This window comes from Pseudophryne corroboree, chromosome 9 (assembly GCF_028390025.1).
Source record: "Pseudophryne corroboree isolate aPseCor3 chromosome 9, aPseCor3.hap2, whole genome shotgun sequence".
NCBI lineage: Eukaryota > Metazoa > Chordata > Amphibia > Anura > Myobatrachidae > Pseudophryne > Pseudophryne corroboree.
In genome coordinates, this window is record NC_086452.1 from 61,619,236 (window position 1) to 61,635,394 (window position 16,159).

At 49.2% G+C, this 16,159-nt stretch overlaps 1 protein-coding gene across 5 annotated transcripts in view; it reads left to right on the forward strand.

Moving 5' to 3' along the window:
• Nucleotides 1–14,700: 14,700 nt before the first annotated feature.
• EIF2B3 (eukaryotic translation initiation factor 2B subunit gamma) overlaps nt 14,701–16,159 on the forward strand; it is an 89,050-nt gene continuing 87,591 nt past the window's right edge. For 2 of the 5 annotated variants that reach the window (XM_063939436.1, XM_063939437.1), the window contains exons 1-2: nt 15,132–15,307; nt 15,422–15,579. In XM_063939436.1, coding sequence (XP_063795506.1) covers nt 15,147–15,307; nt 15,422–15,579 — 319 coding nt within the window. In that variant the 5' untranslated portion in view covers nt 15,132–15,146. Of the gene's footprint in view, nt 14,823–14,878; nt 15,057–15,131; nt 15,308–15,421; nt 15,580–16,159 lie in introns of those variants that run through there. The other 3 variants (XM_063939438.1, XM_063939439.1, XM_063939440.1) reach the window with 3 other exon arrangements.

Here is a 16,159-nt window from a genome sequence, read left to right on the forward strand (position 1 = left end):
GATTGTGTAAATACACACACAATTACCCATGTGCAGAGAGGCATACAATTATACAGCGAAGGTACACAAATACATCTGTCTCTCGAACACATAAACACAGACACACAAATAACCGGCACGCAGAATCTTACAAACATATAGGCAAAGATATACAAAGCCCCCCCACCCCCTTCCCCCAGGGCGCACAGATACAAACACACAGATCCCTGCCCCCTGCACTGCCTGGGTGGTCCCATCCTTCTAATGCAGATCTTTTCCTAACAGCTGGCACGGATTAACCCCTTCCCCGCTGGGTGGGAGCGCGGTCGTTCAAACCAACAGGATAAAGCACCCTAACACGGACACTAAGGGGGATATTCAATTTGGCCCGGGGTGCCGGGTGATAAGTATCGGCCGGTGGGGGCTATTTAATTGGCCCCGATAAGCCGGCGCGTGCTGCGGCTTATCGGGGGTTTTGCTTCACCTGCCTCCGGCAGGCGAAGCAAAATGCCCGATAACAGCCCCGTTTTCAACCGAAAACGGGGCTGTTTCACCCGAAAACACACAGGTTTCACTGAACCTGTGTGTTTTCGGGTGTAAGAGGACTTGTTACCGGCCGAGCAAATTAAATAGCCCGACCGCAGCACCCGAAGAAACATCGGGGGTTTTTTACTCACGATGTCTCTTCGGACCAAATTGAATATCCCCCTAAGTGTAATCTCCCACTCACTCATATCCATCTATGTAACTGTGATGGGAATGGTGTTTTACTCACCACGTCTCACTGCTATAATCAACAATACAGGACTATAGTGATACATTAGTAACTGCACAAACAATATGGGCTAAATGTACTATTACATCCTAGAAAGTGATAGACACAATCACCTCTTTTCACTTTTACAAGCTTCAGTAAATGTACCCCTTTGTGTCTTCCATTGTAGCTGATGTAAATGCAGGTACTCCCACTGATCAGATATCACCTGCACCTGTTCCTTTAACCCCTTGAGTGGCATGCCCGGAAAATGTCCGGGCCAGCTGCCACTGCTCCCCTTCCCTCCTCCTTAAAGTCCGTTCTGCCGGTGGGCGTTTGCAGAATGATGCGATCACGTCATGACGCGATCGCGTTGAGATGTCATGACGCAATCGCGTCATTCTACAAACGCCCACCGGCAGAACGGACTCGGACTCGCTAGTGCCCGCCAGCACATGCTGACCGGGGCATGGCCATCGGTGGGTTATCCATCGATGGTGTAAAACCATCTGGAATGGATCCATCGATGGATTTACCCATCGATGGTCATCCCTGATTTAGTACACATGCGGGCGGACCAGGGGGTGTGGTTTAGTGGGTGTCAGGGGGCGGAGCTAAGCTCTGTGCCCTGACACTTTTAGGAAAAAACAAACAAACTATTTGGTAGCACTGAGCCATCGATGGTGGGAAACCATCTGGTTCTCCCCCATCGATGGTAAAAGTGTTAAACGTCGGTCATAGACCATCGATGATTTTGAATCATCGATGGTCGGTGGCCATTCCTAGCTACCCCTAGGCAACGAGAATTCCCCGTGGCAACGTGCATTCCCCATGGCAACGAGCATGGCAAAAACCATGACACAATGCGTAAAACCCCTGGCAACGCACAGGTAAAAAAAAAATTAAAACCTGCCCTGGGAGGTATGACCAGAGGGGATCTGGACTGTGACCTCTTCTACTAACTACATGGATTAATCAATCCCTGAAGATGAACCATATCATGATAATAATGAAATACATCACAGCAACAGCCTCAACACTCTACATTAATACACTGAGAGTATTCTAATGACCAATATTCAATCAGAGATCATTCTAGTAACCTATATACTATAATCAGGACCCTAACTAGGACTGTGCGTGCAGGCAATGCTGTCCTGTAGCCTTCTGCCTTCTCCAGAGCATCTTTAGGATACTCCGACCAGTGCTCTGTTACAGCCAGTGGCCCCACCCCTAGGCGTAATGTCACAATGTCACGTGAATAGGGGTAGGGACGACCCCCTGATACAGCGCTGATTGTAATGACCATTGTATAATGCACATAATATTCTAACAAACAATGGGGTCAATTCAATTCGGCAACTTATGAATAGCGCCGGGAATTAGCTCCAGACGTTATTCAATTCAGCTCCAGTTAAGTCGGCGATGTCCCGTTCTCGCCGACTAAACAGGTTGAATTGTCGGGAGAACGGGCATTCTCCGACTTAACTCCCCGGCGCGAGGCTGATTCCCGACAGAATCAGCCTCGCGCCGGCCGCGAGGTAGCACTTTTGTCGGGTTTCTTCTCTCATCCCCCGGGGATGAGAGAAGAATTCCCGACAATTGCGAGTAACTAGCAGCTGAATTGAATAGCGTCGGGAGCTAATTCCCGGTGCTATTCATAAGTTGACGAATTGAATTGACCCCATTGGGTCTAATTCATGTTTGCACGCAATGGGCAATGTTCATCCAACGGAGCAATTATCATCAGACTGCGCGTGTGCTGCCATCGCACTGCACATGCGTCAAGGTGCCGCTGCGTTCTCGCTCGCAATGAGGATTTCATGGAGAAGTGATTGACAGGAAGTGACCATCTGGAGGGTGGCGGGTGAAGCGAGCTCGCGAGAGTACAATGGAAGCCAAATCACAAGAAAAACCTACAAAAAAAATCATAGATTTCGTAAAAAAATGAAATGCTTTAAGGGCATAAAAGCACGTCAGCCCCCACTAAAAGTCATGTCCAGGTGCCTTCAGCAAATGAACCCAGCTGCGAGCTCGTATGTGCAAAAACATGGCACCTGCTTCGCTACTGCTTTGTCCAGTCTGCCTAGCCATAAGCCATCCCTTAGACCAGATTGGGGGTTAGGGTTAGGCTGCGGGAGGGGAGGGTTAGGGTTAGGCTGCGAGAGGGGAAGGTTAGGGTTAGGCTGTGAGGGGCAGGGTTAGGGTTAGACTGCAAGGTGGGATAGGGTTAGGCTGTGGAAGGGGAAGCTTAGGGTTAGGCTGCAGGAGGGGAGGCTAGGCTGCAGCAGGGGAGGGTTAGGCTGCGAGGGGCGGGGTTAGAGTTAGGCTGCAAGGGGGGTGGGATATGGTTAGGCTGTGGAAGGGGAAGGTTAGGGTTAGGCTGCAGCAGGGGATGTTTAAGTATAAGCTGTGGGAGGGGAAGGTTAGGGTTAGGCTGTGGGAGGAGAGGGTTAGGGTTAGGCTGCGGGAGGAGAAGGTTAGGGTTTGGCTCCGAGGGGAGGGTTAGGGTTAGGCTGCAGAAGGGGTGGGATAGAGTTAGGCTGTGGGAGAGGAAGGTTAGGGGTAGACTGCGGGAGGGATGGGATAGAGGTAGGCTGTGGGAGAGGAAGGTTAGGGTTAGGCTGCGGGAGGGGAGGTTTAGGGTTAGGCTGCGGGTAGGAAGGGTTGGCTTACTTACCTAAATATGTTTGGATTATGACAGTCGGGATACCACTGTCTGTATTCTGACCTCCGGCATCCTCAATGTTGCGATCCCGTACCCAATCCCTGATGAGCAATATACAATACAGAGAGAATTATAGTGACCGAAATACAATACATTAAGCATTCTAAGAGCAACCATACACTAAGGATTGCATTCTAGTGACCACTTTAAAATACAGAGAGCAATCTAGTAACTCTATACAATACATAGAGCATTCTGGTGAACATTGTACAATACAGAGCGTTAACAAAATACAAGGGAGCATTCTAATAGCAGCCATACCATAAAGAGCGCATTTTAATGTCCACTTTACTATACAGAGACCATTCTATTGAACAAATATTCAATACAGAGCGTTCTAGTGATCTCTATACAATACAGATCATTCTAGTAACTGTGCAATATAGAGAGCATTCTAGTGAGCAGTACACAATAAATAGGCTATTTTTGTTACCATAGGTTATTGTGAACGGTTCCGGTATGAATGGTCGACAATGTTAAGGTCGGCAGTCATTAGGTCGACCACTATTGGACGATATTGACATGATATGACATTGACAAATGGTCAACACATGAAAGGTCGACACATGAAAAGGTCGACATGGATTTTTTAACAGTTTTTGGTGTCATTTTTTCCGTAACATGACCAGGAACCCCAATTAGTGTACCGCGTTCCCTCGCTCGCCATGCACAGGTTACTATTCCCAATCGTAGTCCACGTGGATCGTAAAGTTTGAAAAAGTTAAAAAATAAAATATTTAAAAAAAAATAAAAGACATGTCGACCTTTCATGTGTCGACCATTTGTCAATGTCAACCGTGTCAATGTCGACCAATAGTGATCGACCTAATGAGTGTCAACCTTAACGGATACCATTGTGAACAGCACAGGGCAATACGTTACAATGCTGTCTCAGATAAATGCTCCATTTTCTATGACAGCATCATCATCACTTTACACAGAGCTATCGGCCAGCATGTTATACAGCTGTAAGTGTCCAGCATATAATACAGGCTCTGGGCCTAATTCAGACCTGGGGGGTCATTCCGACCTGATTGCACACTAGGAGTTTTCGCTGCGCTGCGATCAGGTCCGAACTGCGCATGCGTATGCACCGCAATGCGCAGGCGCGTCGTACGGGTACAAAGCGGATTGTTGCTTTGCGATGGATTTTATGAAGAATCCATTCGCACAGTCGATCGCAAGGAGATTGACAGGAAGAGGGCGTTTGTGGGTGTCAACTGACCGTTTTCTGGGAGTGGTTGGAAAAACGCAGTGTGTCGAAGCGTTTGCAGGGCGGGTGTCTGACATTAATTCTGGGCGAGAACAGGCTGATGTGACCGCAGCGGCTGAGTAAGTTCTGAGCTACTCAGTAACTGCACAAAACTTTTTTTGTAGTGCTCGGCTGCACATGCGATTGCACACTTGCAAAGCGAAAATACACTCCCCCATAGGCGGCGACTATCTGTTTGTAGCGCTGCAAAAAAATAGGATTTTAATTACCTAACGGTAAATCTTTTTCTCGTAGTCCGTAGAGGATGCTGGGGTCCATATTAGTACCATGGGGTATAGACGGGTCCACCAGGAGCCATTGGCACTTTAAGAGTTTAACAGTGTGGGCTGGCGCTGTGCCCGAGGAGACGACATACTTCAAGAGAAGGAAATACACAGATAGTGGCGAGATTCATACCAGCTCACACAACAAGGCAAATCCGGCTAACATGCCGGAACAACTCAGTAACAGCTGAAACAGTACTGAAACAGTACTGAAACAGTAAAGAACGCAGAACTTACCTAGGAACCAGGCAGTACTAAACCAAATAACCACTGCAGGATAAAGAAGCGCTGGGCGGGCGCCCAGCATCCTCTACGGACTACGAGAAAAGGATTTACCGATAGGTAATTCAAATCCTATTTTCTCTTACGTCCTAGAGGATGCTGGGGTCCATATTAGTACCATGGGGATGTACCAAAGCTCCCAGAACTAGAGGGAGAGCGCAGAGGCTCCTGCAGAACTAATAGACCAAACTTGAGGTCCTCGAGGCCAAAGTATCGAACTTGTAGAATTTTGCAACGTGTTCAACCCAGGCTAATTAGCTGCTCGGCAAAGTTGTAATGCCGAGACACCCCGGGCAGCCGCCCAGGAAGTACCCACCTTATGAGTAAAGTGGGCCTTAACAGACATAGGACACGGCAATCCCGCCGTAGAATACGCATGCTGGATAGTGAACCTGATCCAGCGAGAGATCGTCTGCTTAGAAGCAGGACACCCAATTTTCTTGGGATCATACAGGACAAACAGAGAGTCCTATCATCTGTGATGAGAAGTCCTCTTCACATAAATTGTCAAAGCCCTCACTTCATCCAAGGACTTTGAAGAATTTGAGGAGTCAGTAGCCACTGGCACCACAATAGGTTGATTGATATGAAAAGCCGACACAACCTTTGGAAGGAACTGCCGACGCGTCCGGAGCTCAGCTCTATCTTCATGGAAGATCAAGTAAGGGCTTGTACAGGACAAAGCCCCCAACTCCGACACATGTCTGGCAGAAGCTAAGGCCAACAAAGTGACAGCCTTCCACATAAGAAACTTGACCTCAACCTCCTGTAGAGGCCCGAACCAATCCGATTATGGAACTGCAACATCATGTTAAGGTCCAAAGGCGCCGTAGGCAGTACAAAGGGAGGTTTGATGTGCAGAACTCCCTTCAAAAAAGTCAGAACCTCAGGGAGGGCAGCCAATTGTTTCTGGAAGAAAAATGGATAAGGCCGAAATCTGGACCTTCACAGATCCCAAACGTAGGCCCATATCCCCTCCTGCTTGCAGGAAGAGGAGAAAACGTCCCATGTGAAACTCCACCGTAGGAAACCTCTTGGACTCACACCAAGAGACATACGTTTTCCAATACGATGGTAATGTTTAGACGTTACCCCTTTCCTAGCCTGGATCAGGGTGGGAATAACCTTGTTCGGAATGTCCTTCCGAGCTAGTATCAGGTGTTCAACCTCCATGCTGTCAAACGTAGCCGTGGTAAGTCTTGATAGGCGAACGGCCCCTGCTGCAGCAGGTCCTCCCGAAGAGGAAGAGGCCTCGGCTCTTCTCACAGTAGATCCAGAAGATCCGCGTACCAAGACCTTCTTGGCCAGTCTGGAGCAATGAGGATCGCTTGAACTTCTGTTCTCCTAATGAGTTTTAGCACTCTTGGGATGAGTGGGAGTGGTGGAAACACGTACACCGACTGGAATATCCACGGAGTCACTAGGGCATTCACCGCCACTGCTTGCGGGTCCCTCGACCTGGAACAATATAGCCGAAGCTTCTTGTTGAGACGAGAGACCATCATGTCTATTTTGGGTATTCCCCAAAGATCTGTTATCTCAGTAAACACCTCCGGATGGAGGCGCCACTCTCCTGGATGGAGATCGTGTCTGCTGAAGAAGTCTGCTTCCCAGTTATCTACTCCTGGAATGAAGATTCGTTTTTCTGCCCAGAGGATGATTCCTGTCACCTCTGATATGGCAGCTCTGCTCTTCGTTCCGCCCTGTCGGATTATGTAAGCCACTGTCGTTACGTTGTCCGACTGCACTTGAATGGCCCAATTTCTGAGAAGAGGGGCCACTGGAAGAAGACCGTTTTAGACGGCTCTTAATTCCAGAATGTTTATCGGTAGGCCGGCTTCTGGACCGGACCACCGTCCTTGGAAGGTCTCCCCTTGAGTGACAGCTCCCCATTCCCGGGGGGCTAGCATCTGTGGTTAGAAGGATCCAGTCCTGAATCCCAAACCTGCGGCCTTCCAGAAGGTGAGGATAACTGCAGCCATCAGAGGAGTGAAATCCTGGCCCTTGGCGACAGACGTCTTCTCTGGTGCCTGTGTAGATGTGATCCTGACCACTTGTCCAGGAGAACTAGTTGGAAGGACCGAGCATTAAACCTCCCGTACTAAAAAGCCTCATAGGAGGCCACGACTTTCCCAGAAGGCAAATGCACTGGTGTACCGTGTATTATCAATGCTTTTTTTGTCTTCTAGAAGAAAAAACCCTCTGCCGTGTCGATGATCATTCTCAGAAAGGACAGCTTCCTGGTTGGTTCCAAATGTGATTTTGGAAAATTCAGAATCCACCCATGTACTCTGAGCAGAGTGGTCGTGAGGGCAATGGATTGCAACAGCTTCTCCTTGGACGACGCCTTTAACAGCAGAACGTCCAGATATGGAAGCAGGTTCACCCCCTGACTGCGGAGGAGAAACATCATATCCTCCAATACCTTGGTGAAAACCCTTGGTGCTGTGGAGAGGCCGATATGCGGCGGCCAAATCGGAATGTGGAGGTATGCATCCTTGATATCCAGGGATATCAGGAGTTCCCCCTTTTCCAGACCTGACAACATCGCACTTAGAGACTCCATTTTGAATTTGAACTCCCTCAGAGAGGAGTGTAGTGATTATAAATTCAAAATGGGTCTGACTGAACCATCCGGTTTATGTACCATGAAACGGTTCGAAGAGTAACCTTTGTTTTGCAGAAGAGGTGGGACTGGTACAAAAACCTGTGCCTCCACCAACATCTGGACAGCTTCCTGCAGGATAGCCCTGTCTGCCAGCAAAGCTGGCAAACCTGATTTGAAAAATCGGTGAGGCGGGAGATTATGAAATTCCAGCCTGTTCCCCTGGGATACAATGTCTTGCACCCAGGGATCCAGGCCGGACGACACCCAGACGTGACTGAAACGCCTGAGAGTCGCCCCCCACCGGCCCCAACTCCAGGGCGTGCAGTCCACTGTCAATCGGAGGACTTTGGTGTACCTGAAACAGGTTTCTGTTCCTGGGAAAGCTCAGCAGCAGGTTTCTTGCACTTGGGCCGACCCTTTGACGGCCTGGCCTTTCTGGGCTTGGCAGTCCGAAAGGGCTGTGATGTAGTTGAAGAAAAGGGTTTCTTCGTAGCAGGAACAGCTGAGGGAAGAAAAGAGAGCCTGACCTGTGTAGGGTAGGGTCTCCACACTTTTCCAGGATTCCGCGTCGGCAGACCACTGGCGCAGCCACAGTCCTCGACGAGCAGAGACAGACATGGAAGAAACCCCGCAGTCATGGAACCCAGGTCCTTCATGGATTCAGCCAGAAAGCCTGCCGAATCCTGAATGTTACGTAAAAACAATTTAACATCATTTTTAGCCATTATATCCAAATCCTCCAGTAACGTACCTGACCACTTTACTATAGACTTGGCAATCCAAGCACTGGCAATAGTGGGACGTGACATTGCCCCGGAAGCCATGCACATTGAACTGAGCGTATTATCAATTTTACAATCAGCCGGCTCCCACACCGGGCAGGTTTCCCACTCTGTCCTATCCCCCACAGGGAAAGGAAAAGCTACCTTGATCCTCATAGGGATCCCGAATATTTTTGCAGGATTTACCCATGCTTGTTCAAATATAGCATTTCATACTTTTGACGCAGGGAAGGTTAGCGAGGTTTTCCTCAACCTGCTTAGGTGTTGTATCAGAAATATTCAACACATCTGTAATGGTCTCTATCATCAACTGCACCTTATTTGTGAGAGATGCCGCCCTCCCCCCCAGCTCATCCCCATCACCGTCTGCAGTGCCAGAATCGGTATCCGTGCTGTCTTGCCTAATCTGTTCAAGAACACGTGTTTGGGAATATACAGTGGGGGGCCCTGAGGCGACAGAACTGGGCCAGACTGCCATAGAAATTCTGTAAAGCCTGAGGTGCAAATTCAGTCTGTGCAGCCCTAGTAGAAATCTGAGAAAACACAGAGCTGATAGAGGAAAAACACTCCAGCTCCCTTGCTGGTATCTGTGCTAAACCAGTGCTAACCTGATTACATAGAATGGGATCATCCTGACAGGACGTATCCTCTGCAGCATATGACACAGAGTCCCTGGACATAGCTAAAGGAGATCACAGACAATCCACACACACAGGGGAGGACAGACAGAGTTTCACCCCCAAGAATGGCGAGAGACACAGAGATTGGAGCCAACCCACACACAGCGCTTTTAATATACAGGGAGACCCCCTATAAGCGCTGACTGTGCACCTTAATAGGTTACACAGTCGTTTTTCAGCCTCCCCTCCCTTCTACAACCCCCTGGTACCGGAAGAGATAGCTGGAGTTGCTGTGGAGGGACTTGCTCTTCACTGACAGCGCTGTGCAGGCAGGAAAATGGCGCTGAACGCTGCTGGGTCCGCTCTGAGGAGCAGCTCCGCCCCATAATGGCGCTGTCTTCCCGCTCTTCATAGGATTATACTGGCCTGAGAATTTATGCTGGCTGAGATCCTTGGACCCCGACAGGCTTTGTGACCAGTGTAGGGTGCAGGCGCTGGCTCAGGGCGCCCCTCACAGCGCCGCACTATGTACCACTGAGCCTCCGGAGCGCAGGTAAGACTGCGCTCCTACCCTGATGCCGCCATCTTCACACCGGCCCCCCGAGTGCTAGGGAAGTTGGTGTCTCACTCGCCACTCTTCAGCTCTGTAAGGGGTCGGCAGCATGCTGCTGGGGTGAGCGATCCCCTGTGGCGGGGAGCGATCTATCCCCTCTGGAGCTCAGTGTCCAGTCAGCGGAGACAGTGGCTCAGACCCCGCAGGGCGGAGACTGCTCCCCCTCGATGTAGGGACACTGTTGCCAGCAGCCTCCCTGTAAAATAATAAACTCTAAAAAAACTTTTACTGAAGAAGCTCTGTAGAGCTCCCCTAGCTGTGACCGGCTTCTCCGGGCACATTTTCTAAACTGAGTCTGGTAGGAGGGGCATAGAGGGAGGAGCCAGCCCACACTGTTAAACTCTTAAAGTGCCAATGGCTCCTGGTGGACCCGTCTATACCCCATGGTACTAGTATGGACCCCAGCATCCTCTAGGACGTAAGAGAAATAGCTAGCGAGCGATCAACTTGGAATGACCCCTAATCATAGCAGCAAATTTGTTAGCAGATGGGCAAAACCATGTGCACTGCAGTGTTCAAACTGAAATCTAAATTGCAGTGTGAAAATAAAGCAGCCAGTATTTACCCTCCACAGAAACAATATAACCCACACAAATCTAACTCTCTCTGCACATGTTATATCTGCCCCCCCTGCAGTGCACATGGGTCCTCATTACGAGTTGTTCGCTCGCTAGCTGCTTTTAGCAGCATTGCACACGCTAGGCCGCCGCCCCCTGGGAGTGTATCTTAGCTTAGTAAAATAGCGTACGAAAGAGTAGCAGAATTGCTACTAAATAATTCTTTGCAGTTTCTGAGTAGCTCCAGACCTACTCCTAGATTGCGATCAGCTCAGTCCGTTTAGTTCCTGGTTTGACGTCACAAACACGCCCTGCGTCCAGCCAGCCACTCCCCCGTTTCCACAGACACTCCCGCGTTTTTCCCTGACACGTCTGCGTTTTTTAGCACACTCCTGGAAAACGCTCAGTTACCTCCCAGAAACGCCCCTTTCCTGTCAATCATTTACCGATCAGCAGAGCGACTGAAAAGCGCCGCAGAATCCACAGCAAATCTGCTAAGTTTTTAGTTAAATAACTAAGCGCATGCGCCCTGCGTGCCTTGCGCATGCGCAATTAGCAACAAATCGCACCATAGCGAAAATCGGCAACGAGCGAACAACTCGGAATGACCCCCATGGTTTTGCCCATTAGCTAACAAATTTTCTGCTACGATCAGGTCTGAATTAGGCCTTTGGGCCCTCATTCCGAGTTGATCGCTAGCTGCTTTCGTTCGCAGCGCAACGATTAGGTAAAAAAGCGGCATTTCTGCGCATGCGTATGAGGCGCAGTGCGCACGCGCGACGTACTTTTACAAAATCCGATGCAGTTTCACACAAGGTCTAGCGACGCTTTTCAGTCGCACTGCTGGCCGCAGAGTGATTGACAGGAAGTGGGTGTTTCTGGGTGGTAACTGACCGTTTTCGGGAAGTGTGTGTAAAAACGCAGGAGTGTCGAATAAAAACGCAGGAGTGGCTGGAGAAACGGGGGAGTGGCTGGCCGAACGCAGGGCGTGTTTGTGACTTCAAACCAGGAACTAAACAGACTGCAGTCATCGTAAGCTAGGAGTAAGTCTTGAGCCACTCTGAAACTGCATGAAATTTTTCAGTTGCAGAAGTGTTAACCTTTCGTTCGCACTTCTGCTAAGCTAAGATACACTCCCAGAGGGCGGCGGCCTAGCATTTGCACGGCTGCTAAAAGCAGCTAGCGAGCGAACAACTCGGAATGAGGGCCTATATCCTTTGTTTTACACAGGCCCAAATTATACATTAGCTCTGCTGGACTGGTGGTCTTCAGTTTGCCGGCTGTCGGGATCCCCGCGCACAGTATACCGACACCGGAATCCCGACAACCGGCATACCGACACCTTTTCTCCCTCTTGGGGGTCCACGACACCCCCTGGAGGGAGAATAGATAACCGTGCCCGCAGCGTGGAGAGCACAGCGAGCCCACAAGGGGCTCATTTGTGCTCGCCCAGCTGTCGGTATGCCGGCGGTTGGGATTCCGGCGCCGGTATTGCTGCGGTTGGGATTCCGGCGCCGGTATGCTGGCCGCCGGCATACCATACTACACTCCTGCTGGACACCTCGCTGTAGGTTACAAGGTCACAGACACCTGCAGACACTCCCTCGGGTGTCACACAGAATTCTGTTAGTCTGGACAACTGATCTGTATTGCACTAACTGTATTGCACTGTTTGCATATTACTGGCTTGTCAATGCAACTACCGGCAAGTTGCGGGTGATACTTATGATATGCCACTGCAATGTAATGCTTGTAATGGCACCCCAAATTGTGCCGATTTCACCCCTAAGCTGGGCATCTTTATTTGCATCCCAGATAGCTGTGTATTAAAATATGCGATTTAAGGATTACAATACATGAGGCGTAACAGTGCGCTAAATCACCGGCATCGCACCTGATCAAATGGACACTGTAATGTTTTATTATACACCCATATGGGGCTGTGAACAAGACTGCACAATTCATTATTATTATTATTATTGCCTATATGGCGCACAAAGGTTCTGCAGCGCCCAACAAAGTACATAAACAAATGAGCAACAGCGACATACAGTACAAGACTGAAGCAGTGAAAAGAGTGGAGAAGTGAGTCAATGGAGCGGCTGCTCATGGCAACCAATCAGCATTGAAGTAACATTTATCAAGTGCATTCTATAAAATTATACATAGCAGCTGATTGGTTGCCATGGGCAACTTCTCCACTGGCTCGCTTCTCCACTCTTTTCACTGCTTCATGAATAGACCTGAATGTAGAACAAGTACACGGTATATAAACGTAGCTGCATCAGGGAACAGGACACTGAAATAATCATCAGGGTGGCAGAAACCGAAGGTTAGGTGCTGTTGTAGGTAATATGGAGTATATAGGGAAAGCCCATGAGGGAAAAGGGCCCTGCTCGTGAGAACTTACATTCCAAACGGGAGGGGCAGACAGACAGGGGTGACACAAAAGGAATAGGAGTGAGCCATGTAGCCAAGGGCGTAGCTACCATAGGTGCAGGCAGTGCAGCTGCTATGGGGCCCAGAGCTGAGAGGGCCCACCTTCCCTACCAAAGTTACATGTGTTATATACATTTTTCAACATTTGGGTGGTACATAGAGACCCTTACAAACTTTTGCCTTGGGGCCTACAATATATCTAGTTATGCCCCTGGAACTGCTCATTGTAATGTGGCATAAAATGAACTGGAGGGGATTATAATATTATATCATGTGAACTGGTGCACTGTAAGGTGGTACAATATGAAGTGGAGGCACCATAGTCTGACAAAATATGAACTGGGGACACTGTATGTCATAATGTAAATTGGGGGTAATATGTTGTATAATGTGACCTAGGGCACTACTATGGTTCATAAAATAACTAGGGCACTATTATGGGGCATAAAATTAACAACTGCTGTGGAGAGGTGTCTCTTTAGAAGCATTTGCACAAGGGCCCCTTCAAAATGTTGCTATGGGGCCCACAAATTTCTGGCCATGCCCCTGCATGTAGCAGAGGATTAGGATGAGAGATGGGGCATACTTTCCTACTGTCCCGGAATCTGTAGAAGACACTCGCCCCTATGCAAATATGTGGCAATTTTGTCATGAGGGGGTGGGGCCTAATGGCAAGATTAGTCCGGCCCTGCCCCCGTTGCCTCTTACCTGCATCTCCTCTCAGGTAAACTCGGAAAGAAAAATTGTAAGGTAGGCAAGTATGAGATGGGGTAGAAGGGAGCATGTGCATGTAATAGAGGATTAGGATGAGACACGGCAGGTTCAGTATGGTATGCCGGCGTTCGGGCTCCTGGCGACCAGCATACCGGCGCCGGGAGCCCGACCGCCGGCTTACCGACAGTGTGGCGAGCGCAAATGAGCCCCTTGCGGGCTCGCTGCGCTCGCCACGCTACGGGCACGGTGGCGCGCCACGCTATTTTATTCTCCCTCCAGGGGGGTCGTGGACCCCCACGAGGGAGAATAAGTGTCGGTATGCTGGCTGTCGGGATTCCGTTGCCGGTATACTGTGCGCCGGGATCCCGTCAGTCGGCATACTGAAGACCACCCGACACGGCTGGATATCAAGAAGAAATGGGTCTTGAAAACCTGTTTTAAGTTTTGTAGAGAGGTGGAGAGTCTGATATGAGAGATATAGAGACGTCCAGAGATAGGAAGCACCACGGCCAAAATCTTGGAGGCAGGAATGGAAGGAATTAGCTGGCAGGAGAGGCGGCATGTACTTGTGGTGCGACGGGTAGACTGCAGTGGCAGATTTGGTGTGTTTTATGGCGTCGCCGATGCCGGTGTTACAATATTATCTTTGGACATTGTTAAAAATAGTGATACTGATTAACAGTGATAATATTGATAACAGTGAAACTGATAACAATGGTACTTCTAATACTAGTGAAAACAATGGTGTTAACCATACCAGTGATAACAAGTGATAATCACAGTGATAATACCAGTGATAACAATAATGCCATTGATTAGAAGAGACATCAGTTACACAATAATAACACTGATGACACCAGTGATGACAGTAGTGATGATACTACTACAGTAATAGTAGACCAGTCATAACACTGACAATAATAACAGACCCAGCAGCACCACTGCTCCCGGCATGCCCAAGATGGTATGGTTAAGTACTACACACAGTGATGGGAGTGACACCCGCACCACACGCCACGTGGTATGACAGAGTGCAGGGTGCAGCAGCACATGGAGAGCACGTGGTTGGAGCTGCGCGATCGCGCTTCACCTGGTAGTTTACACGATTGTCCCCGAGCGGGGAGCCGTAGCACGTGACCGGAAGTGAGCGCTCTGTTTTGCAGGAGCCGGGCGGAGGCTTGTGCTGCTGTCCAGCAGTGACAGGTACCGGGTAAGTCACCCGGCGGGCGCAGTTAGGGACACCCACCCTTTAACTCTATCAGCACCCATCTCTGCCCGGCTTGTCACCCTATATATCTCTGTAATAAACGGCGCCATGCAGCTTGTGGGACTACATTTCCCAGCATGCCCTGGTAGCCATACCTGACCTGAAATGTATGCTTGAAGTCAGCTGGCCACAGAACCTATGTTATACATGAGTGTACCGGTATAAAGGGATAGTATGGTAAGCCTGTAGTGCGGGACTACAATTCTCAGCATGCCCCACCACCCAGAGATTGCCTCTTTCTGTTCACTCCTCTTACCACAGTCCGGCATGGCATCTATTCACATTACGGGGAGAGTTAGGGGGAAGCTCAGCACCTCCGTAAGTGCTGGTCACGCCCCCAATAGTGACATTGGCGGAGCTGAAGCGAATGAAGCTATGCCCGCACCTCAGCACCATGCCCACACATCCCAGCGGGAATCCTTTATATGGTACTAGATAGTGTTGCTTGAGTGACATCCACCACACATGGACAGCTTGGGAATCATTTTTTAGTGGTAATTTTGTGGGTTTCTATCCTGAATACTCTTCCATCACTCTCCCAGCAGGATGGCGGTGGAATTACAGGCGGTGGTGATGGCCTATGGTGGTGGTTCCCGAATGATGGACCTTACCTCCAGTATCCCGAAGCCACTCCTGCCTGTGGGCAACAAACCGCTCCTGTGGTATCAGCTGAGTATGTTGGAACGAGCTGGATTTGAGGGTGAGTAGTGCTCCGTGTGTGTAAGAAGTATAAAAAAAATAGTTTAGTTCTGTCATTTTCTATAACCTAACCAGGCTGATCACAGGTTAGTGAAGGTAGAGAAAAACTTTCTACCTTTAGTAAATTACCTCTTATTCCTCCAGTATCAAATATTTGAAGGTCTGGAAGCTCAGACTATCCTTATGAAAGGATTGAATGGATGCTAAGTTCAACATTCAGGTCCCTTCTGTTATATTGTGTTGTATCACCGTTCTCTCCACTTACTGCTCCTAGATAAATACAGTTCAGGGAAACGAGTTTGCCCCTGACAATACATAAAGTATTCAGGTGAACTCTATACAATACAGAGAGCATTAATATACAATAACGAGGGTATTGTAGTGAAGACTATACAATAGAGAGCATTTAATGACGACTATACAACACAGTGCGCATTCTAGTGACCACTATACAGTATAGAGAGCATTTCTCTGGCTGGGTCCACAGGATAACATTGGGATATGGTTGAGCGACAGCGGAAATGGCACCAACACTGTCACAAGCTTTCTGGCCTCCCAGGATGCATCGGGGCCTCACCATA